At 41.4% G+C, this 24,194-nt stretch overlaps 1 protein-coding gene across 1 annotated transcript in view; it reads left to right on the top strand.

The window, feature by feature from the left end:
• Positions 1 to 24,194, top strand: part of LOC115143500 (metabotropic glutamate receptor 4-like) — a 305,004-nt gene that overhangs the window by 170,132 nt on the left and 110,678 nt on the right. Inside the window, exon 3 of the mRNA XM_029683987.2 lies at positions 16,758 to 16,974. Within this exon, the coding sequence (XP_029539847.1) occupies positions 16,758 to 16,974 (217 nt within the window). The remainder of the gene's footprint in view (positions 1 to 16,757; positions 16,975 to 24,194) is intronic.

Raw genomic sequence — 24,194 nt, 5'->3', positions numbered from 1 at the left:
ACAAGCGCGCATGTCAACGGAAGAAAACCAAGTATCCTGGCAGATTACAACTTGTTCAGAATGAGTCTGATAATGAGTCTGGTATTTTTCAGGTAATGCCTGGAGGCCAGTCAGAATTGGTGTCGAGGGAGTCTGTAGTAGTTTTTACTACAAGTCACTGTCTTCCACTATTGTAGTGGTGTTAGGTATGAAGTCTATTTCATAGCTATGTTATCGACGGAGGAGCTAACCTCACGACCAAAGTACTCTTTAAGTAATGGACCAGTCGTACGTGGTGTGATCATGGTTAATTATTCTAATAATATTCCTCCTGAATGGAGGATTCTATTTATTAGTGACATGCGTGTTAACCATTGGAAGAGTGCACTGAAGATTCCCATGCGCGTGTTGCACTCTGAGTGACTCCTATGTCGCTATTGTCAAGGGTAATTTGATTGGTTAGGTCTCTAACCTTCTTACTCATTGTAGCTGGACTGACTGTCACTGGTATTGGTACGGGTGCTCAAAGGGACCAGTTATCCTACCGATTTATTCTGAAATATTATACTACCGGAACACATGATTGGAGCATTTTACTAGTTGTATTGTAGTTGAACCTACACATGACAAGGAATGATTATTGTTTGCATTTGTTTTGGAGGTGGACAAGTCCACTGGACTTCCTTTATGACCAGTGTGGTACACCTCAGTACTCTCTTAGATGTGTTCTAAAATAATCCCTGTCTGGGGGCCTGTCTGCTCCTCGCTGTTCTCATAGGGGAGTTTTCAACTAGATTTGATTTATGCTCTGGCGGCCTCGTACAGTGTTGTCCGTAGTCTCGACCCCCTCACCGGCCTCGATGAGGCTCATCATGGGTCTGGGCTACTATTCCCCCACTTTGTGTCTCAGGATCCCCCCACCAGCGGGTGGTGTTGGTGTACGAGGATCAAACGAAAAGGTCGGTCCCTATGTACGAGTTGTCAGTGGCCGCATTGTTATGAGAATGGCTGTAACCTTTCAACCAAATCACCTGGTGTTTGTGCTTCAACACCCTCAGTGGCTGTCGAGGCATGTCAGTCACCACCGCGTCCACGTGTGGCAACCTCTTCAGTACCTGCAAACTGAGATGAGGATATCGGTCTGTGATATCGCAAGGGTTTCAGCAGTGGGAGTCATCGGGTTAGTTGCTGGAATGATGCCATCTGTGTCATTGTAAGGGGTGACAGTCCCCAACAAAGTGGAAGGTGTATCATCGGAAGCAGAATATACTCTGCGCATCAATGTTTTTCTTGCTGAGACGGCCGCAGTGCTTGCGGAAGTATCCGAAGGGCAAGAGGAATTCATCTCAACTACTGTATTGCACAACTGCAAGGAGGAGGGAAGTTGCTTATTCACAGCTGGCTCGAAACAGACAGCTGGCTCGAAATCATGAAAAGAATGGTCAATCAGGTTGGCTGATGGAATGTGTCGAGATATCGTAATATCTCCTTGAATCGGATTCTGCCCCAAGAGGTTTCTAAACGTACAGACACCCCTCGTGAATGACTGCGTTGCAGCTAGCGTTAGGGGAGGACAGTGTGGTCAGTGGAGGAGGCACGGTGGCCTGTGACCATACCTGGTTGGTTTTCCAATCCATCAATGGGAGTAACCGATCCATCAAGTCTGCTCCAAGTAGCAGGGGTACAGTTTCGAGGCTGGTAACATACACAGGGTGAATGAGCGATACGTCCTTGAAGTGTAGTTTCAGCATGACTCTCAATGTAAGAGGCGAGGTAGTCTGAGTGACCACTCGAAGTGTAGTGTCGCATCGTTCCACTTTCAACCAACGTTTAGTTGGCCTCAGAGCCCTTTTGAGATCATCTAACAATGTTTGAGTGATGAGTGATATTGTTGCACCCGAATCAATTAGCGCATGACAAGTTAAGCAGTCCTCCAGGACTGTTTCCAGGTATGGCCGTTTAGATTCGTGGTTAGTGGACATATTCTCCACAAAGTGGAGTGGTCATTCGCAACGACGTGATGTGCCATTTCTGTTCAAGGTGGAAGCAGATTGACATTTCAGATTTTGAGTGGGCTTGGCTTTAACAAAGTGTTTGACCTTTTTCTTCTCCACCTTTGTATCAGAGTCTATAGACAAAGCCCGTGGGCTTGTTTCTTGATCAAGCGGGCCCTGGATAGGGTCTTGAATGAGAGCGGGAAAAATTTGAACTTTAACGTCCTTGCTATGGGTGTTAATTCCTGCGGACCTGGTGTCCGGTAATTCCTTGTCTAGTCCTTGTGACTTATCTTGTACCCTTTTCTCAAATTGTTCTCACTTTATTTTTTCCTTTAGTGGAACTTCTGGAGAACATTGGTCTATGTTTTGATCGTCCATCAATCCTTTGTTACCTTTGTGGGTTGGGTGCAGGAACGTAGCGAACAGGTCGATTGTAGTGGTAGTCATGTTGATGGTGACGCACTTTACAGTTATTTCGACTGCAGAGGTTATTGGAATCATGGTTTCGTGGTAGAAACTGTTGTTGTGCGTCATCTCTCAACGCTCCAATACCTCATAATGCACCCTCTAACTGGAGTGAGTGCTCCTGGTCAAACTTCAAAACCGAGTGGTCAGGGATCTTAGCGTTGTAAACTTTTGATGCCTCAAAAGCTGAGCTTGCAAGCTCTCTGAGTTGTAAGATAGGCAAGCCAACGTGGGCGGCAGGGCCCAAGTAGGTAATGAAGGTAGGATACATGTTCAACAGGAACAATTATTGAAAAGGTAACAGGTATTCCATGCCTGTTTCAGTGAGTAGGCCAAAGTAAGCTGAATGGAGCCTATGCTAGTAAGCTTGTGGGTGTTCGCTCCAAACTTGTTTGACGTGTTAGCCAGTGAGCTATCGTGTTTGCGAGTCGCAGAACCACTGAGTTCTAATTTCAAAGTTGGGCAAGTTTAGTGTAGTCATTTAGCACGTGTTGCTGTTGTAGACGAATGAACCTTGTCACGTGTCTTTTCAACGTTCGCTTCAACAGGTTAACCCTGTCAGAACCCGTAGCAATTGGATAGCCATCCAACGCATCCTCTATGTCAGCTAGGAACGCCTCAGTATCATTTTGCTGACCTGGAATGGGTTCAAAGGTGGGGAAATTCTTGATGAGTTTGTCAAGGTATTCCGCGCCAAGCGGGCGGAGAGGGTTTGCTTCATCCTGTGGAGAGATTGGGGCCGAAAGGCCAAGAGGAGATGCCAAGCCTTGTTGTTGTTGGCCAAGATGCGCTATATTACTCAGTGCCGAATGACCAAGAGGAGAAGACTGAGGGACACATTAGGGAGGCAAGGTCTGAAACGTATTGTCTTTACTCCTGTGAGTACAGGGCTCCGGTTGCTTGGATTGGTAGTCACACCGTAGGGCATGACCATTCTGGACTTCCTCCAGATGGAACCTAAGGGTGGTATTCTGCTGCATTGCAGAGTCCACTTGAGCGCTTAGAGTACTGATTTTGGACACATGAGTGTCACACTTGCTCCTTTCGGTCTCAAACTTATCTGTCATGGTTTGCAGATAGAGGTCTTGAGTACGGAGCGAGAGATTCAGTGATGAGATTTCTTCCTCTTGCTTAGAAATCAATATTTCCATCTTCATCACCTGAGTTCTCTCATCATTCATTTGGTCAGCGACTTCAATGAGTTCTGCTGATTTGTCATCCAACTTTGTCATTGTGTTCATTAACTGATCGTCTTTGTTCTGCAGCGTTTTGAGTAGAACTGTGTTACTTTGAGTAACGTTCAACAAAACTGCATGCATGTTATCAAGTAGAGCGCTCCTGTTTGTAGATAACTCTTCAGAATTATCTAGTTTGGCGTGGACATCATCGTACTTAGTTTTGGCTAAATCGAGTTGTTCCTATAGCATTTGATGTTGTTCCTGTAGAAGACAATTTTGTTGAAGAGCTTGTGCTTGTTCATCATCATACGTTTTTGCAATTACATTTAATTGTTCAGGTTTCAAGCGCTGTTCCATAGTTAGCAGAATTTTTCCCTTTTCTGCATTTGTCATTGGTTTCCCGGATCTCTCCACCTGTCCCTTTATGTCTACCATTACCTGCTCGTGATTCAGCTGTGAATTACGGTATTGGATAGATGCCAATCTCGGGTGGCAAGACATCAGGGCTAGACTGGAGAGAACCTTTACGAGGCCTGCGCCTGATGTTTGATTTTGGAAAGCGTTGTTGTCTGCTGTTTTTTCGCTCATGGCATAATTAGGGTTGGTATCGCTGCTGAGGTCAGAGATCAATCCATTTATGGGTTGAGGTTCACTAATTAGCGGGCGAGTGGGGACTACTCCCTTTGATAGCTTGCACATTATTAGAACATTCGAAAGGAAAATTGTTTTTCCTAATTTTCCAAAGTTTGCTTTTGGAATATATTGGGAACTGCAAAGACGATTTTAATCTATTTATAGACATTGATGAACCATCAGTACTGGACAGTACTGTGGAAGTTGGACGTGAATGAATTTGCAAAAGCAAATTGAATTAATCAATGATAATGATTAATCATACCTGGATAGGCTATCTGAGAATTAAACTTTGAAATAACCTGTGAAGTTGGTTCATCCAGGTTACTGTTGCAAACTTTAAGGTGTCTCATTTAATTGGAAGAACCTAGAAAGGTATGTTCGACAATTTAAATAAATTAATTGAATGAGACGATGATACCCAAACAATTGAGATTGCTGGAAAATCTTAAAGTGATCCACTTTTGGATTTCCACCACTTCTTTTAAGAGATGTACTTGCAATTCTTCACCACCAGTGATGCAGAATGCTGAAATTAAACGGAAGTACAAAGGGCAGGACTTCCGTCGCGCAAGGCGGAGGAATTTAAACGGAACACAGGAAGTGAAACATGTTCCCCCTTTGTTAGCTTAGCATCCCGTGCAAGCTACGTTGTTCAGAAATATCACTTCTAAGCACAAAATAGGGTCCTCTCACCATGGAAAGGGTGGGTTTACTAGTGACATCTCACAATAACCCATTCGGCATAGTGTTATGTTGACCGGAGCGACAGGGTACATAAATACAGATATGCCTGTGGTTTGCCCACACTGGTTTAGTGCGGTAGGCGGACAAAATACTTTGGCTCGGTCACCGAACAAATATCTTCTAATTTCTAACCTTACTGGCTCTCTGCCCTTGCTCTAGAAGTTAATATTGACCGACAGAGATAGTACCGTTTGGCCTAACTGGCTAAATCTGCAATGTTTCACTCATTGCTCTGACGCTAACGACCGAAGGCGCTCTGTAGCCTCTTCAAATGGGAATACACACACAACCAATTTGTATAGAAAGCAGTCTGATTGTACAATTCGGTTTGCACAATTGATATATAGAATTCCACAGCAAAGTCCAATTCTATTTTAGATTCCTCGCACGGGTGCGTCATATGTGTTGTGTCTTTACTATCATTAAATGAAGACTTTTCGTTTTTATCAAATATACTCTGTAATTAGCAGTTCGTGATCAAGTAATTAATCATGTAAGTGTAATTAATTTGGAAGTCGGGGCACCAAGGAAAATATTCAGATTACAAAGTTATAATTTTCCTAATATAACTTTTCAGATATTTTCATATTTTCATATTTTCAATAGTCTTCTGATTAATTCATTATTTATTTTATCTCACATTAGCCTCATTTCAAACGTCGTAAATGGTTGGTTATCTGCACGATAACCACGATAACGACTCATCCATACATCAATTGTCTTTTTTAACATTTTTATTTAATAAAATTTTACCCCTTTTTCTCCCCAATTTCGTGGTATCCAATTGTTTTTAGTACCTACTATCTTGTCTCATCGCTACAACTCCTGTACGGGCTCGGGAGAGACGAAGGTTGAAAGTCATGCGTCCTCCGATACACAAGCCAACCGAGCCGCACTGCTTCTTAACACAGCACGCATCCAACCTGGAAGCCAACCGCACCAATGTGTCGGAGGAAACACCGTGCACCTGCCAACCTTGGTTAGCTCGCACTGTGCCGGCCCGCCACAGGAGTCGTTGGTGCACGATGAGACAAGGATATCCCTACCGGCCAAGCCCTCCCTATCGCGGACGATGCCAGGCCAATTGTGCGTCACCCCAAAGACCTCCCGGTCGCGGTCGGTTACGACAGAGCCTGGGCGTGAACCCAGGGTCTCTGGTGGCATTTCTGTGAATTACTTAGTTAGTAAATAAATTATTTAAGACAATTTATGTGGCCTCCTGGGTGGCGCAGTGGTTAACCACTGAAATGTTTCCTCCTCCGACACATTTCTGTGAATAAGCAATTCACAGAAATGCATAAACAAAACGTAGATAGTTACAAGGAAATGATAATGGAGTTTCTCTAGTGGGATAAACCGGCATCGCGGCTTGGTGTACAAAAGGGAAGTGGGGGTCGACTGAAATAAGACAGCACACAGTTGATAATTATAACAATTGAAATGCTAATCCTTTGCACATGAACGCTCACTCATTTGGGAACAATTGCAATCAATATATATACAGTATTTCGGTCTCTGTTGAAAAGTTTGTTTCTGTTGGAGAGTGTCCGTCCTCTCTCTCTCTGTCGTGGTTAGAATGGATAGTTCAGAGTGACATTCATTCATTGTCGTTATAGAATCGATGTTTCAGCGGTTGTCGGTCTTCCCGTTCAATGATACCGAATAGCTGCAGACTAGTAATTAATATCAAAGACTTATTCTTAATCTGTCGGTATCGATAGTCTAAGAGTTTAACCACGTGGGATGGTTAAAAAGATTCAGCAGTCTGGTCTCAACCTTGGCCCTCTCGTTATCAAGGTAAGCTGGTCTGCAACCTTTGTCCTCTCGTAATTGAGAGAAACATGGTTTGTTGAGAAATTCTCAAAGTGGGGATTTTTATTCGGGAGTTGCAGAAAAGGGCCTGTCCCAGGATACCCGACCCTAACTGGGCTCATGGGCGGTCCTCTGATTTAGTTAAAGTCAAAAGGGAATTGGAGTTTCCTTCATTAACTTCTTGGTGACAGGAGGCAGTATTTTAACGTCCGGATGAAATGCATGCCCAAATTCAACTGCCTGCTACTCATCCCCAGAAGATAATATATGCATATTATTAGTAGATTTGGATAGGAAACACCCCAAAGTTTCTTAAACTGTTTGAATCATGTCTGTCAGTGTAACAGAACTTATTTAGCAGATGAAACCCCGAGGGCACTCTCTTTTCAATATGTTTTCATTGGGAATCCAGATTTTTAAGGGATCTTCTTGCAGTTTCTACCGCTTCCACTGGATGTCACCAGTCTTTAGAATTTGGTTGAGGTTTTTCCTTTGTGTAATCAAGAAGTCGCCCTGTTCAGAATGAGGGTCACTTGTAGTGTACTGTTAGATAGAGGAGCGTGACCAGAAAGTTAGCTACAGTTTGTTTTCCTCCTGTATTGAACACAGATCATCCCGTCTTCAATTTTATCGATTATTTACGTAAAAAAATACCTAAAGTTGTATTACAAAAGTAGTTTGAAATGTTTTGGCAAAGTTTACAGGTAACTTTTGAGATATGCACAAGTTGGAACCGGTGATTTTCTGGATCAAATGCGCCAAATAAATTTACATTTTGGATATATATCGACGGAATTAATCGAACAAAAGGACCATTTGTGATGTTTATGGGACATATTGGAGTGCCAACTAAAGAAGCTGGTCAAAGGGAAGGCATGAATTATATTTTTATTTCTGCGTTTTGTGTCGCGCCTGCAGGGTTGAAATATGCTTTTCTCTCTTTGTATACGGAGGTGCTATTCTCAGATAATAGCATCGCTTGCTTTCGCCGAAAAGCCTTTTTGAAATCTGACATGTTGGCTGGATTCACAACAAGTGTAGCTTTAATTTGGTATCTTACATGTGTGATTTTATGAAAGTTTTATTTTTATAGTAATTTATTTGAATTTGGCGCTCTGCATTTTTCCCTGGCTTTTGGCCATATCCCAGAGAGGTTAACTTCTTTGGGGTAGGGGGCAGTATTAGGTAGCTTGGATGAAAAATGTGCCCAAATTAAGCTGCCTGCTACTCAGCCGTAAAAGCTAGAATATGCATATAATTAGTTAATTTGGACAGAAAACACTCTGAAGTTTCTAAAACTGTTTGAATGATGTCTGTAAGTATAACAGAACTCATATAGCAGGCAAAACCCTGAGAAGACAATTCAACCAGGAAGTGGGAAATCTGAGGTTTGTAGTTTTTTAAACTCAGCCTCCATTGAAGATACAGGGTGATATGTTTCATTTCCCAAGGCTTCCACTAGATGTCACCAGTATTTAGAACCTGTTTTGAGGATTCTACTCTAAAGGAGGGGCTCATAAGGGCTCTTTGAGTGAGTGGTCTGGCAGAGTGCCACAGCCTCGGTCTGGCGCGCTCACGTGAAAGGTAGCTACGTTCCACTTCATTTGTACAGACAACAGAATTGTCCGGTTGGAACATTAACGACGTTTTATGTTAAAAACATCCTAAAGATTTATTCCATACTTAGTTTGGCATGTTTCTACGGGCTGTAACGGAACTTTTTGAACTTTTCGTCCGACGTTCGGTGCGACCTGAACGCCCTTTTGGATTTGTTTACCAAACGCCCTAACAAAAGAAGATATTTGGACTTAACTGACAGACATTATCGAACAAATCAAACATTTATGGTGGAACTGGGATTCCTGGGAGTGCATTCTGATGAAGATCATCAAAGGTAAGTGAATATTTAACCTTTAATGACTCCCCATCCCGCGTGAGGGAGTGTAATCATCGACTGACACTAATTAGCATAACGCAACGGACATAAATATTCCTAGAAAATATTCCTATTCATGAAAATCATAAGTGAAATATATTGAGACACAGCTTAGCCTTTTGTTAATCACCCTGTCATCTCAGATTTTCAAGATATGCTTTACAGCCAAAGCTAGACAAGCATTTGTGTAAGTTTATCGATAGCCTAGCATAGCAGTTTGTCCAGCTAGCACCAGGTAACTTGGTCACGGAAATCAGAAAAGCAATCAAATTAAATCGTTTACCTTTGATGAGCTTCGGATGTTTTCACTCACGAGACTCCCAGTTACATAGCAAATGTTCCTTTTTTCCCAAAATATTATTTTTGTAGGCGAAATAGCTCCGTTTGTTCTTCACGTTTGGCTGAGAAATCGCCCGGAAATTGCAGTCACGTTAACGCCGACAAATATTCCAAATTAGCTCCATAATATCGACAGAAACATGGCAAACGTTGTTTATAATCAATCCTCATGTGTTTTTCAAATATCTATTCGATAATATAGCCAGTAGGACCGATTGGAATAATGGCTACCTCTGTATTTTATGCGAGAATCACTCTGGGAGCCATTAGGTGACCAGTTGCGCAATGTAGCCGCTTATGGGTATTCATCAACATAAATGCGTAATGGGGAATACGGAGAAAAAAGTAATCTGGTTGCTAGCCCATTCACTGCTCAATAGGGACGAAGTGGAACTAAGCGCTTTCAAAACATGAGGCACTTCCGGATTGGATTTTTCTCAGGCTTTCGCCTGCAATATCAGTTCTGTTATACTAACAGACAATATTTTTACAGTTTTGGAAAGTTTAGAATGTTTTCTATCCTAAACTGTCAATTATATGCATATTCTAGCATCTTGTCCTGACAAAATATCCCATTTATTACGGGAACGTTATTTTTTCAAAAATGAAAATACTGCCCCCTAGTCACAAAAGGTTAACATGCTATTTCTGAGTAATGTTGACTACAATATGGCGGGTATCTTTTTGGCTGCTTTGTTGTCTAAAGGCTGTACTCAGATTATTTCATGGTTTGCTTTCTCCGTAAAGTATTTTTTTTTAAATTTGACACAGCGGTTGCATTAAGGAGACGTTTATCAATGTTTATTATGAGTATTTCTGTAAATTGATTTGGCTCTCTGCAATATCACAGCATGTTTTAGAACTACTGAATGTAATGCGCCAATGTAAAGTCAGATTTTTTAATCTAAATATGAACTTTATCAAACAAAACATACATGTATTGTGTAACATGATGTCCTATGAGTGTCATCTGATGAAGATCATCAAAGGTTAGTGTTGAATTTTATCTCTATTTCTGCTTTTTGTGACTCCTCTCTTTGGCTGGAAAAAATGGCTGTGTTTTTCTATGGCTTGGTGGTGACCTAACATAATCGTTTGTGGTGCTTTCGGTTTAAATCCTTTTTGAAATCAGACACTGTGGCTGGATTAACAAGAATTTTATTTTAGGTTAAACAGTCCAAAATCACATTACACAATTTTACATACAGTATCATCCTCACCCATTCATATTATACAACAATTAGATGTAAACCTCATATCTGAGGCTATTATATAAACAGCGTTATGGTAATATGGTTGTATTGTCTCCCATGAGTTTCACCAAATTGTACCAAACGGACCAGTTCGGACCAGATTCTTTATCGATCTTTTATACCTTCTCCAGAACATAAATCTTGTTCGGACCTCAAGTTCTGTGAGGTGGAAGAAATTCCTTTGTTCTGTATGAAAATTAACTTTGTCTCTATTCTGTGGCCATGAGGAGATCATCTCCTCCAGGAGTTTACGACCTCTCTCTGACCACAGCAGCCTGTGTGTAGGACACAGAGAGAGGGGGATGGGGCTTGTTGTACCCGAAGAGGGCAATATCATGACACCGGATAAGACAGGAGAAATACTCCAGATATTCAGACTGACCCTATCCCCTGACACATAAACTATTGTAATACATGGGTGATTAGCTATTTAGCAATCTTGTTTAGCAGTCTTGCTTGGGGGAAGAAGCTGTTCAGGGTCCTGTTGGTTCCAGACTTGGTGCAGTGGTACCGCTTGCGAAGAGGTAGCAGAGAGAACAGTCTATGACTTGGGTGGCTGGAGTCTTTGACAATCCATTGTGCCTTCCTCTAACATTGCCTGGGCAGTTAACCCACTGTTCCTAGGCCGTCATTGAAAATAAGAATTTGTTCTTAACTGACTTGCCTAGTTAAATAAAGGTAAAATAAAAAAAATAGAGGTCCTGGATGGTAGGGAGCTTGGCCCCAGTGATGTACTAGGCCGTACTCACCACCCCCTGTAGTGCCTTGCGGTCCGGTGCCTCGCAGTTGCCATACCAAGCAGTGATGCAGCCAGTCAAGATGTTCTCAATGGTACAGCTGTAGAACTTTTTGAGGATCTGAGGGCCCATGACACATTTTTTTCCTCCACATGAACAGTTGATGAAGTACAACAGGAGGCATAAGGAAAGATAACACCCAGCCAAACACATACAGCATTTTATGAATACAATTTATTAAAATAACTTAATTCACACTGGTTATTGATGCATGGCTTTTAATTTGCAAGTCTCCTTTAGTATCCAATGAATTGCCATGTTTTCAGTAACAGATTAATAGGGTGGAAGTTCTTACAGAGACCTGCTATTTCTGGAAGCGTTCTTTAGTAACCATACAATCACAGCAATTATAAAGCTTGGCAGACAATACGTATCCGCTGTGCATATGTTTTCTTTGACACTTTGTGTGTGAAGTGAAGTTACAGTGCTTAGCCAGGTTGATAAAAAAACTGCACAAAAACCACCTTCTGGTTTAGTCACTCAATGTCTTTCAGCTTTAGCTGTGATCTTTCCCGCAACTTAATTTACATTCCAAAGAGTGCTTGATAAAATGCAAGCCTGAGAATTTCAAGTTCTTGACTTGCTAATTGTGCTTAAACAGTTGTTAACTCCAAACCGCAAGATTCCAATTATAATATGCATAATAGCAACATAACAGACATGCAGTGGGCATTCAGATGGCTACACTTGAACAGGAATAGCACCCAAAGGAATATCTGGTTAACAATGGTAATCCACAATGGTCACCGTTTAAAATCTGTTTCCAGTTTCATACTAGCTACCATTACATTTGTATGCCATGATTAAACATTTATCCAACTAAATCCATCGGATACAGCTTTAGGAGAAATATTGATTTATTGATGCCATAGTCTTAACACTGCCACACCCCATTAACTCTCTAAGGTCAAAGTTCAAAGATCCTTTAAACTCAATACCTACTTGGCCTATATACTAACACATCTTGTCTTATTTGGGTCCGAATTAGAACACTTAATGTTTTGAGCATCTCAAATTAGATATACCTGTGAGAATGATGTAATTTGATACTCTCTATTATTGATAGTATCACATCACATTCCCTGTGAGGCATTCTCAATTTCATTAACATGAAGGCACTTAGTGGACTAAAACCCGCTGTGCCTTCATTTTGTAGGTGTACTCCATAGACAATTATACTGCATTTGGATTTCTTAGAGAGAGATTTCTTAGAATATAAATCACTCTTAGCTAATTTAGCTGGTATAATTAGTGACCATCAGCTTTCTTTCTTTAATATACTGTATTTTGGTAAGACAAAGTATCAAACAGTAGGGCTATACTGCCGATCAGGACATTGGTTCCTCCTATCTGTGGAGGAAAATCTGTTTCATTTCCTTCTTTAACTAGAAAAACATTACATGCAGTCACCCCCTTAATGCGAGGTTACACTCACCAACAAATCATTAAGAGCATTTAAAAGGCATCACTGTCCTTGGGGCTGGAACACTACTCTGTACACTACATATACTGTGAAATTGAGCTGAGAATACTTCCATGTATCAAGACTGAATCTGTTCATACAATTATGTACTATATAAAGGAAAACTTCAAAAATTTAGTGTGAAACATTCACCTTTCCTATTATTGTGAATTCGAAATGAGCCTTTATTGTTGCTAACTACTATAGTAGCATTGAAGTGTTTAAACTATCAACTCTATTTCCTGAGTCTACCCACATTAAGCACAAGAATGCAGGCTACTCATGTCCCTTATTATGGACTTCATGGCAAGGCAACTACTACATCAGGGAAATAGAACTCTCTGAGGGTCAAAGCATCTTGTGGGTCATGCTGGAGCCCTTCAGGGACTCTGGCCTCTAACCTGTCTCTTTGAATACTTTTCAAACCCAGCTACGGCTTGAGTGGACTGAAACAGGCCTGGTTATGGTATAGGACAGCAAACACCATGGACCTACTGCACTGTAGCTACTATACCATAGGCTACCAAACAGGCAAATAAAGAGATAGGAAAATATAAGTGTTTTCTTTACTGCGTTATGCTGTAGCTTTTTACCCAAACATATGACATCTTCTTTAACTGAGCAGAGATTTTAAGGGTTATCGAAATGCTCAAATGTATTTGTGCATTTTCATGTAGCGCTGTGTCATGACGTGACCCTCTTTGAGTATAATGAGTGCCTTCCCCTGCTCTCCCTCTTACACCCAGGTTCTGTTATCTCAGGTCGTAAATTCCTACAGGAGACTCTCTCCTCATGGCCAGGCAGTATAGTCAGAGAGAGTTTCACAGTAGAACAAAGGAACTTCTTCTACATCACAGAATTTGAGAACTGAACAATATCCATGTTTTGGTGAGTGTGTAAAACGGTCGGTGGAGAATCCAGCTACAACCGGGCCATTTTGTTTTATGATTGTGACCTCAGGAAGGACAATACAGCCACATAACCATAACTCTGTTTATACAGGAGCCTCAGTTCTGAAGCTTGCATCTTATTATTGTATAAAATGAATGAGTAAAGATGAAACTATTAGTGAAATTATGTAATGTGATTTGAAACTGTTAATGTGAGAGAATTGTATTTATGTTTAAAGTTTCACTAAGTCATTGGCCTGCCCCCATGGGCACAGACATCGATCTGGCGTCATGGGACAGCTTTTCCACAGTTCCGAATAAAACCCCCACCTGGAGAAATCATCTTCAGACCATGCCTACCTCGGTCAGCAGAGGGAGCTAAGGTTTGGGTAGAGACCAGAAAAACCTCAGGACAAGCTAAGGTTGTAATGGTTGCTGAATTCTTAACTATACCATATTGTTAAACTCTGAGACTATCGATACCGACAGAATAAGAGCAAATCTTCGACACTAATTACTAGTCTGCAGCTAGGAATTATGTACCATTGAATGCGAAGACCGACAACTGCCAAAACATCTATTCTATAAGAACATTTCTGAATGGAACTCTGAAGTATCCTTTCTAATGACAGAGACTTCAGCGATGCAAAGAGAAGTTCAGATGACCTTTCCAACAGAAAGACGGACGATTCCAACAGAGATCATAACGACACACTGAGCATAAATATATATATTGATTGCAATTATTCCCGAATGAGTGAGCATTCATGCGCAAAGGATTAGCATTTCAATTATTATAATTATCAACTGTGTAGTGTCTTTTGTCTTTCGCGCCATTCTCAGTCCCTTTGTCTACCAAATCGTCATACCGGTTTAGCCCACTAGGGCACATCCCCTATCATTTCCTTGTAACCATATCTACTTTGTTTGTTTGTTATGCATTTATGTGATTATTTAGTTAGTTAATAAATAAATGATTAAGACAATTGATGTATGGATGACTGGGTTTGTGCAGATAACCAATGATTTACGACGTTCGGAATGAGACTAACGTGAGGTAAAGAATGATTCATTAATTAGAAGACTAATTGATCAGATATGAAAATATCTGAAAAGTTATATTAGGAAAAGTATTACTTTGTAATCTGAAGATTTTTCTTGGTGCCCCGACTTCCTAGTTAATTACATTTACATTATTAGTTTAATCACATAATAATAATTACAGAGAATTGATTTGAAAAAATAAGTCTTCACTTTAATGATGCCAAAGACACAACAGCATCATCGAGCAGGCTACACTGCTCCCTAACAACTGAAGCATGGCCATTGCTGTAAATGACAATGTGTGTAACGGTCTTCTTCCTCCTCTGACGAGGAGTAGTAGGAAGGATCGGAGGACCAATGCGCAGCGTGGTAAGTGATCATGATACTTATAGAATAGAACACAGAAAAATACAAAATAACAACATGAAATAACAAAAACCGAAACAGTTCCGGCGTGGAACACACAGACACAGAAAATAATCAACCACAAATCATGGGTGAAAACAGGCTGCCTAAGTATGGTTCTCAATCAGGGACAACGCTTGACAGCTGCCTCTGATTGAGAACCATACCAGGCCAAACACAGAAATACCAACTCATAGAAAAACAAACACAGACAACCCACCCAACTCACGCCCTGACCATACTAAAACAAAGACATAACAAAAGAACTAAGGTCAGAACGTGACAATGTGTTCTCAGTCAACTTACCTGGTAAAATAAGGGTTCATTAAATATAGATAAATAAAATAAAACGTAGGCTACATACTGTCTCTTAGCCTCAGCTCAATGTAAATGAACAACAGTAAAAGCTACTGACCAAATCGAATCAAATTGTATTCGTCACATGCTTCGTAAACAACAGGTGTAGACAAACAGTGAAATGTTTACTTAATGGCCCTTCCCAACAATGCAGAGAGAAATAAAATAGAGAAATTATAGAAAAGTAAAAAACGTAATAATAACCAGGACCATGGCTACTGGTAAATTACAGCGAAGTGTTGTCTGAGAAAAAAATATATATATATTTGGTGGGTGTTATATTTGTCCTATTTCAAATGGCGAGACTGCAAATGGAGAGTCGTTTTAGGATTTAAATGGATGAACTGGTGTCATACTAAATTGTTTCATTGCTTTTAAAAATAGTGGTAGGGAAATTTGTGTAAAAACATCATGATTGAAATGAAAAGTCCACTTTAAAATGTCGGACTTGTTTTGTCATAACTAAAAATGTATAAACCCCTACAACAACATCTGTAATTACAATGAATTATTTTCCTGCTTTGAGAAACTGGTTAAAATGAAAAGCCTACATCTGTATGTAAACTTGTCTGAGCCACAATGACCCATCTCCTGGTCCTCTAGCGTGAGGACAAGTACACCCCTTTTTTTTTAGAGTCTTTGGTATGAATAAACCAGGGATCGAATCCCCAAACTTCCATTCTCAGAGACAACACATTAACAACAAGGCCACTGAACTATCAAAGGTAACTGTCTTCTAAGGTTTTACACTGAATATTGGTAAAACATGACAAGGGTCTGGAGAGGATGTGGTGCCAATGGATAGGGAGCCACAATCCTGAGTCTGTGTCAGTCCACTGCCAGCCCAGATATTTGTTTTGGTATGGATCTGTGGTGGGTGCTAACTTGGCAGCAGGATGGCATTGGGTCAGATGTAATATTGAGTGTTTCCAGAGAGTGTTTGTGCCTCTGAGCTTGCTGCCCAATGATAATGAACCACCTAGCTGTGGTGGAGAAAGAAAGCTTTTGCATTAAAATCATGGTTCCCCACTAAAACAGAACAGTTAGTCATATCACCCACTACCCCACTAAAACAGAACAGTTAGTCATATCACCCACTACCCCACTAAAACAGAACAGTTAGTCATATCACCCACTACCCCACTAAAACAGAACAGTTAGTCATATCACCCACTACATCACAGCCAGGAAAATACTTCTTCAAGTTGTACATTTTGGTCAGTTAGTAGACACTCCTTTCCACAGCAATGAGTGCATACATTTTCTTACTAGTCCCCTGTGGGAATCGAACCCGCAACGCTGGCATTGCACGCACCATGCTCTACCAACTGATCCATCACCATTCCTGTCCCTCTGAGACTGACTGTTTGCTGTTCTCCTCTCATCCACCCACCCTCCCTGTCTCCTCCAAATTCTTCTCCTCTTCTCCATGTTAACTCATCCTTTCTTCTCTCTCTCCTTAGATCCCCCAGGTGAGTTATGCCTCCACGGCCCCGGAGCTGAGCGACAACACACGTTATGACTTCTTCTCGCGCGTGGTGCCCCCAGACACCTACCAGGCTCAGGCCATGGTGGACATCGTCAAGGCCATGCGCTGGAACTACGTCTCCACCGTGGCGTCAGAGGGCAACTACGGAGAGAGCGGGGTGGATGCCTTCATACAGAAGTCTCGAGAGGATGGTTAGTGGGTTCTCTGTGCTTTTGTTCTGTTCATTCATCATTCCTCTTGCCATATGAACTGAGAATGATGCAATAGAAGAAGGCCCCTAGTGGTAGAGCTGAACTATTTTCCTTGGGTTTGTCTTCTGAAAGTAGGAGTCCATATGCTGTACACATCTCACCCAAAACAACAATCTGCACGAATACATGGTTATTTATTAACTTTATTTAACTAGGCAAGTCTTATTGACAGTGACAGCCTCCAAGGACACAGTGGGTTAACAACAGATTTTTTCCTTGTCAGCTCAGGGATTCGAACCAGCAACCTTTTGATTACCGTTCTCACAAACCGTTGGAGGTGGGTGAAATACTAAATTGACATATGGAAAATATAACTTCAATCCAAACTTGAGATATGCATCATGGCTTACTTTTACATTTCAATTTCCTTTTGCATTTCAATTCCCCATGGTTGGTTGGAAATATAAGTATTTAATTTGATTCAATTCTTGATGTGTGATATGGTACGTATATATTTGGCTACCGGGGGATTTGCTGGATATCAAGTACACAATTAAATTGTCCAGAGAGATAAATCTGTTGCATAGTATGAATGTGGTCTCACAATATATAAATAAATACTGTAAGTTTGTAATAACCCATGGTCCACTTATAGGGTGTTTTGAATGCATCATGACTAAAATAAGCTCAGAAGTTGGTGTGTGTGTATTAATTAGCAGATTAAGGCTATTCAGAATATAGAGAACCCCTTCCTTGTACTCCGACATTCTGAAAGTGAGCACCTACCTGGTGCACTTCTCTTTTTCTTTTTAGAGGAGCTTAGGTGTCAAGTGCCCTTTCACCTTGATCCGATACAACTGCCTGATTTATTCTCTTCTTTTTATCTGCAAAAGCGTGTTGAGGTTAAGTTTTGACGTAAACCACATCAGCCTCAAAAGCACTAAGAGTGTTGAAATCAAGTTTTGAAATCAACCACATCAGCCTCAAAAACACTAAGAGAGTGTTGAGGTTAAGTGTTGAAGTCAACCGCATCAGCCTCAAAAGCACTAAGAGTGTTGAAATCAAGTTTTGAAATCAACCACATCAGCCTAAAAAACACTAAGAGAGTGTTGAGGTTAAGTGTTGAAGTCAACCGCATCTGCCTCAAAAGCACTAAGAGTGTTGAAATCAAGTTTTGAAATCAACCACATCAGCCTCAAAAGCACTAAGACAGTGTTGAGGTTAAGTGTTGAAGTCAATCACATCAGCCTCAAAAGCACTAAGACAGTGTTGAGGTTAAGTGTTGAAGTCAATCACATCAGCCTCAAAAGCACTAACACCGTACCCAAACCATCTGCGAGCATGTGCTATCGTGATTTTGTTCCCCCACGCCAAACCTGATCACGACATGCAGGGTAAAATATCAAAACAAACTCTAAACCAATTATATTAATTGGGGACAGGTCGAAAAGCATTAAACATTTATGGCAATTTAGCTAGCTTGCTTGCTGTTGCTAGCTAATTTGTCCTTGGATATAAATGGTGAGTTGTTATTTTACCTGAAATGCACAAGTTCCTCTACTCCTACAATTAATCCACACATAAAACGGTCAACTGAATCGTTTCTAGTCATCTCTCCTCCTTCCAGGCTTTTTCTTCTTTGGACTTTATATGGTGATTGGCATCTCATAGTTGCCATGATAACTGACCAAACCAGTTCATCTTTCAATCACCCACGTGGGTATAACCAATGAGGAGATGGCACATGGGTATCTACTTCTATATAAACCAATGAGGAGATGGGAGAGGCAGGACTTGCACCGCGATCAGCGTCACCAATAGAACTGACTTCTATTTTAGCCCTTGGCAACACAGATGCTCGTTGACGAGCGCGAGCGGTGTGGGTGCAATAATTGAATAACATGTATGTTTAAATGTATTTATTTTGGTGTGGCCAGCATGTGAGAGTGTTGAGGTTAAATGTTGTAGTCAATCACATCAGCCTCAAAAGCACTAAGAGAGTGTTGAGGTTAAGTGTTGAAGTCAATCACACCAACCTCACTCTATGATGAGTCAGAAATAGGCGACAGTATGAATTAAATAGTGCCTACACCTACTTTACATTTTGCCATTGTTCTTGCCTTACAGTTGTCAAGGAAGGGGTGTGCTTATTGACAAACTTTGCAATGCATTACACAATCTGCCAATAGTCTCTTACCAACTCGATCGTCAAACTCCACTTATCAAAACCAGAAAAACATAAAAGCTAGGCCTTTTCCTAGACATGTGGGTGTATTTCTGCATTCAAGTAGGCGGTAACAATCAACTCTGACAGCATTGCACATAGCCACCTGTTTACAAAAGCTAACCGTAAGTTGAATATTAAATTAGCGTTTTGTCACTTGTGCACAACAACACTTGTCGAGGTAAAACATTTTATATTCAACTTTCAACTACCAGAGTACAAGCTCTGCAAGTTCTACAAGCTTTATTGTTTCCCTACAGTCCATTAACACAGAAAACAGAGATCATCTGGATATCTCTGTGGGACAGTGTAGTAGAGAAACACAGTCCCCTCAAGAATTAGAAACAGAAGGAGTCAGAATCAATAAACTAGGTTTCATTCGAGGAGTGCGAACAAGGGAGCAGGCAATAAGGTAAATTGGAGTGTCCTAACACTGGCATTTCACTACATCCAAACCAGGTGTTTAACCTCTTCAGTCGACCCTCTACTTTTTTGAACATTCTGTTAAAAATCGCGCAACATTTCAGCGCCCTGCTACTCATGCCAGGAATATAGTATATGCATTTGCTTAGTCTGTGTGGATAGAAAACACTCAGACGTTTAAAAAACTGGTTAAATCACTGCTGTGGCTTTACCAGAACGGCATTTACATCGAAAAGCACAGGAAAAACTGATCACTGAAAATGCGGAAAATATATCCATGCGCTACTTGAACCCATTGATAAACGTGAACCACAATTAATTGACTGAGGTTGCAGTACCTACAGCTTCCACAGGGTGTCTAGAGTCTTGTCATTTCCCTTCGAGTTTTTTCTTGGTCAAACACATACAGGACACCGTATCTAATCCGGTCTAGGACCGGATATTTTCGTTGAGTTTCTAGCCGGACATTTTTCCAGACGGACAGCTAATAATCTTTACATCGCCTCCTGATGAATTTTATCGCTTATTAACGTTTACTAATACCTAAAGTTGCATTACAAACGTATTTCGTAGTGTTTTGTGAAAGTTTATCATCGACTTTTTGAATTTAAAAAAATGACGTTACGTTTTGAAACAATGTTTTTTTCGTTTATCACACAGTCTACATATAACGATATCTAGGCTTTATATGGACCGATTTAATCGAAATAAAGACCCAAATAGTGTTTATGGGACATCTAGGAGTGCCAACAAAGAAGATGGTGAAAGGTAATGAATGTTTTCTATTTTATTGTGCGGTTTGTGTAACGCCGAAATGCTAATTATTTTGTTTACGTCCCCTGTGGGTCTTTTGGGGTGTTGCATGCTATCAGATAATAGCTTCTCATGCTTTCGCCGAAAAGCATTTTAAAAATCTGACTTGTTGCCTGGATTCACAACGAGTGTAGCTTTAATTCGATACCCTGCATGTGTATTTTAATGAACTTTTGAGTTTTAACTAATACTATTAGCATTTAGCGTAGCGCATTTGCATTTCCAGAGCTCTAGTTGGGACGCAAGCGTCCCGGGTAGAAGCAACAGGTTAACCAACTGCAGATACAGTATGTGATTGAGTATAAGGTAGCCTACATTATGCTAATGAATTACAGGTATATTATGCTATTATATTATCATTATAATACATTGCATATACAAAGTGCTTTTTTAGAACCCAAAGAAGACACTTTACGTAATGCATCAATAAGGCAGTCTGATGGGTTTTCACATACTGTAGGTTTAGCATATTGCCAATGTTTTTTTATAGCGACAGTACCTTTCACTATGGCTAGCTGTTACACCTGTGCAATGTTGTTCTCTGTGCGAAGAATTGCCCTGAAATTATAGGATTGTGTCATGACTATTGAGCAGAAAAGGTTGATTAAGTTTTGTGTTGGAATCCCTTGGCCATTTATCTCAGTCAATCAAGCCTAAAATGTTGTTCATACAAGCTGGCTTGGTTGACAGAACCCAGTTTATAGGTGTAGACATTGTTCTGCTCAACATCTACAGAAACAAATAGGGATGTCTTCATCTATAGTAACACAGATGACACATTAAAAGCTAGACACAAAACCATTTTTATCACTACAATAAAAACAATAAAAAGAAGCGCGAGTGAAAAGTGACTGCCATGAGTCAACTTAAGAGCCCTATCTCTCCCTCTCTCTCCTCATTACTCCGCTCCTCCAGTCTCTCTCTCCCTCTCTCTCCTCATTACTCCGCTCCTCCAGTCTCTCTCTCGCACTCCCTCCTCACTACTCCTCGCCTCCAGTCTCTCTCTCGCACTCTCGCACTCCCTCCTCACTACTCCTCTCCTCCAGTCTCTCTCTCCTTACTAGTCCTCTCCTCCAGTCTCTCCCTCTCCCTCTCCCTCTCTCTCTCTCTCTCTCTCTCTCTCTCTCTCTCTCTCTCTCTCTCTCTCTCTCTCTCTCTCTCTCTCTCTCCTCACAAATCCTCTCCTAAAGTCTTTCTCCTCACAAATCCTCTCCTAAAGTCTCTCTCTCTCTCTCTCTCTCTCTCTCTCTCTCTCTCTCTCTCTCCTCACAAATCCTCTCCTCTCTCTCTCTCTCTCTCTCTCTCTCTCTCTCTCTCTCTCTCTCTCTCTCTCTCTCTCTCTCTCTGGCCCCACCACTTCTCACCTCCAGTCTCTCTCTCGGGCTCCCTCTTCTCCTCCAGTCTCCCTCTCTCCCCCTCCGCACCAATCCGTCAGTCTCTCCCAGTCCCTCCAAGGAGTTTCACTGTACTTGGTTGACTAAGCAGAACGGAAATTAAATGTAGGAGACCTTGGGGTGGCCTAGTCATGTCCCTGACTGTCCCTGTCCCTGGCTTGCACTTGGCTGGGCAGGCAGCGGTGAACTGAGACAGACTTGGCCTTAGGTACCCATCCTCAATTTACCCTACTATCACACTCAACCCCTTGACTAAACTTTAAATCACCCAACCCACCCCACCAATCAGGTACAGTCTGGATGTGGGTGTCATTTTGACTGTGGTAAAATTCACTGAGATGTTGCGAAATGACTGCCGACTACATGTAGTGGAATGTATATGAAAACCTATTTTTAAGACGTCCACGACAAGGCTGAAATAATCCATGGAGATTGAAATGGACACAGTATTTGTGATTCCTGCGATGCAACTGAGAGATTAAGTATTCCGAACTTGTTTTGGATTAAGTGTCATCCCTTTTTTTTTGAAGTGATCTTTGCAATTTTGTGCACTGCAAGGGCTGTTAACCAGATTATTATGTCCCCTTATGTGTAGTAGCCATCACATGCTGTTGGGAAAACATTGTATGAGGACAGGCGCAATGATTAGAGTTGTCCCTCGAGTTGGGGGCTGGGATATGGATGAGAATCTTTAGCTTTAGTAACTAATCCCCATGTAGATTGGGCTTTTGGCAGACCTTTCTAATCATATACATTACAGGATCATTATCTCATAGAAACTATAGATGATACATTTGAGATACCTCTCACTCTGAACAAAGTCTGTTTCTTTTCAACTAAGTATGAACCTTTATAAAGGTCAGTCATAGGTTCTTCTAATACACTTCCCATATGGACCTGAGCTGGATCATGTGCCAAGAGAGTGAGCAGAACACTGTGTGCGTGTGTGTGTGTGTGTGTGCACCCACATATTCCGGGGGTCATTGAGGGGTGCTGTTAAGAGGCTTTTATTATATAATAAATGTACAGAATGCAGACATGTTGTGACACAGGCAGGGCATGGCAGTGGTAGTAAACTGTAGGCTATTAGGGCCAAACCTGTTGAGAGCCATCTTTGACCGCAGACTAGACACTCGCTTTGGCGCAGAGTTGTTGACTACTGTGGAACCATGCCTTAAGAGATGTCATCTATCAAGTTAATGAAACACAATGTCAATAAAGACCCTAACGAGATTCCAGCAAGCCATTAGGTTGTCTGACATCAACATGAGAAACTCTCCTGACTGTCTGTGTGTGTATATGTATTTATTATGGATCCCCATTAGCTGCTGCCAAAGCAATAGCTACTCTTCCTAGGGTCCAGCAAAATTAAGGCAGTTTTAAAACATTACAATACATTCACAACACACTGTGTGCCCTCGGGCCTCTGTTCCACCACTACGGGCCTCAGGGAACACAGCCTAGTGGTTAGAGCATTGGACTAGTAACCGAAAGGTTGCAAGTTCAAATCCCCGAGCTGACAAGGTACAAGTCTGTCATTCTGCCCCTGAACAGGCAGCTCAGGGATTCGAACTTGCAACCTTTCGGTTACTAGTCCAACGCTCTAACCACTAGGCTACCCTGCTGCCCCTGTGTGCCCTCGAGGCCCGATGTGGTAGTGGTGGAGCAGGGGCCCGAGGGCACACTATGTAGTTCTGTGTGCCTCCCATAGTCTGTTCTGGACTTGTGGACTGTGAAGAGACCTCTTGTGGTATGCATGGGTGTCCGAGCTGCGTGCCAGTAGTTTAGACAGACAGCTCGCTGCATTCAACATGTCAGTACCTCTCATAAAGTAGTGATGAAGTCAATCTCTCCTCCACTTTCAGCCAGAAGAGAATGACATGCATATTATTAATATTAGTTCTCTGTGTACATCCAAGGGCCAGCCATGATACCCTGTTCTGAGCCAATTGCAATTTTCCTAAGTCATTTTTTGTGGCACCTGACCACACGACTGAACAGTAGTCAACAAAACTAGGGCTTGTAGGACCTGCCTCGTTGATAGTGTTGTTAACGCAGAGCATTGCTTTATTATAGACAGACTTCTCCCCATCTTAGCTACTACTGCATCAATATGCTTTGACCATGACAGTTTACAATTGAATGTTACTCCAAGCAGTTTAGTCATTTCAACTTGCTCAATTTTGTAACGTTCTTAGTCCTCGTCTGAGGAGTATGAAGGATCGGAGGACCAATACGCAGCGTGGTACGTGTTCATGATGAATTTATTAAACACAGAACACTAAAACAAAAATAACAAATAGAAAGACACAAAACAAAACCGTCCTGTTTGGTGACATACACAAAGACAGAAAACAATCACCTAC

This window comes from Oncorhynchus nerka, linkage group LG15 (assembly GCF_034236695.1).
Source record: "Oncorhynchus nerka isolate Pitt River linkage group LG15, Oner_Uvic_2.0, whole genome shotgun sequence".
Lineage (NCBI taxonomy): Eukaryota > Metazoa > Chordata > Actinopteri > Salmoniformes > Salmonidae > Oncorhynchus > Oncorhynchus nerka.
This window is presented reverse-complemented; position numbering and strand designations above follow the sequence as displayed.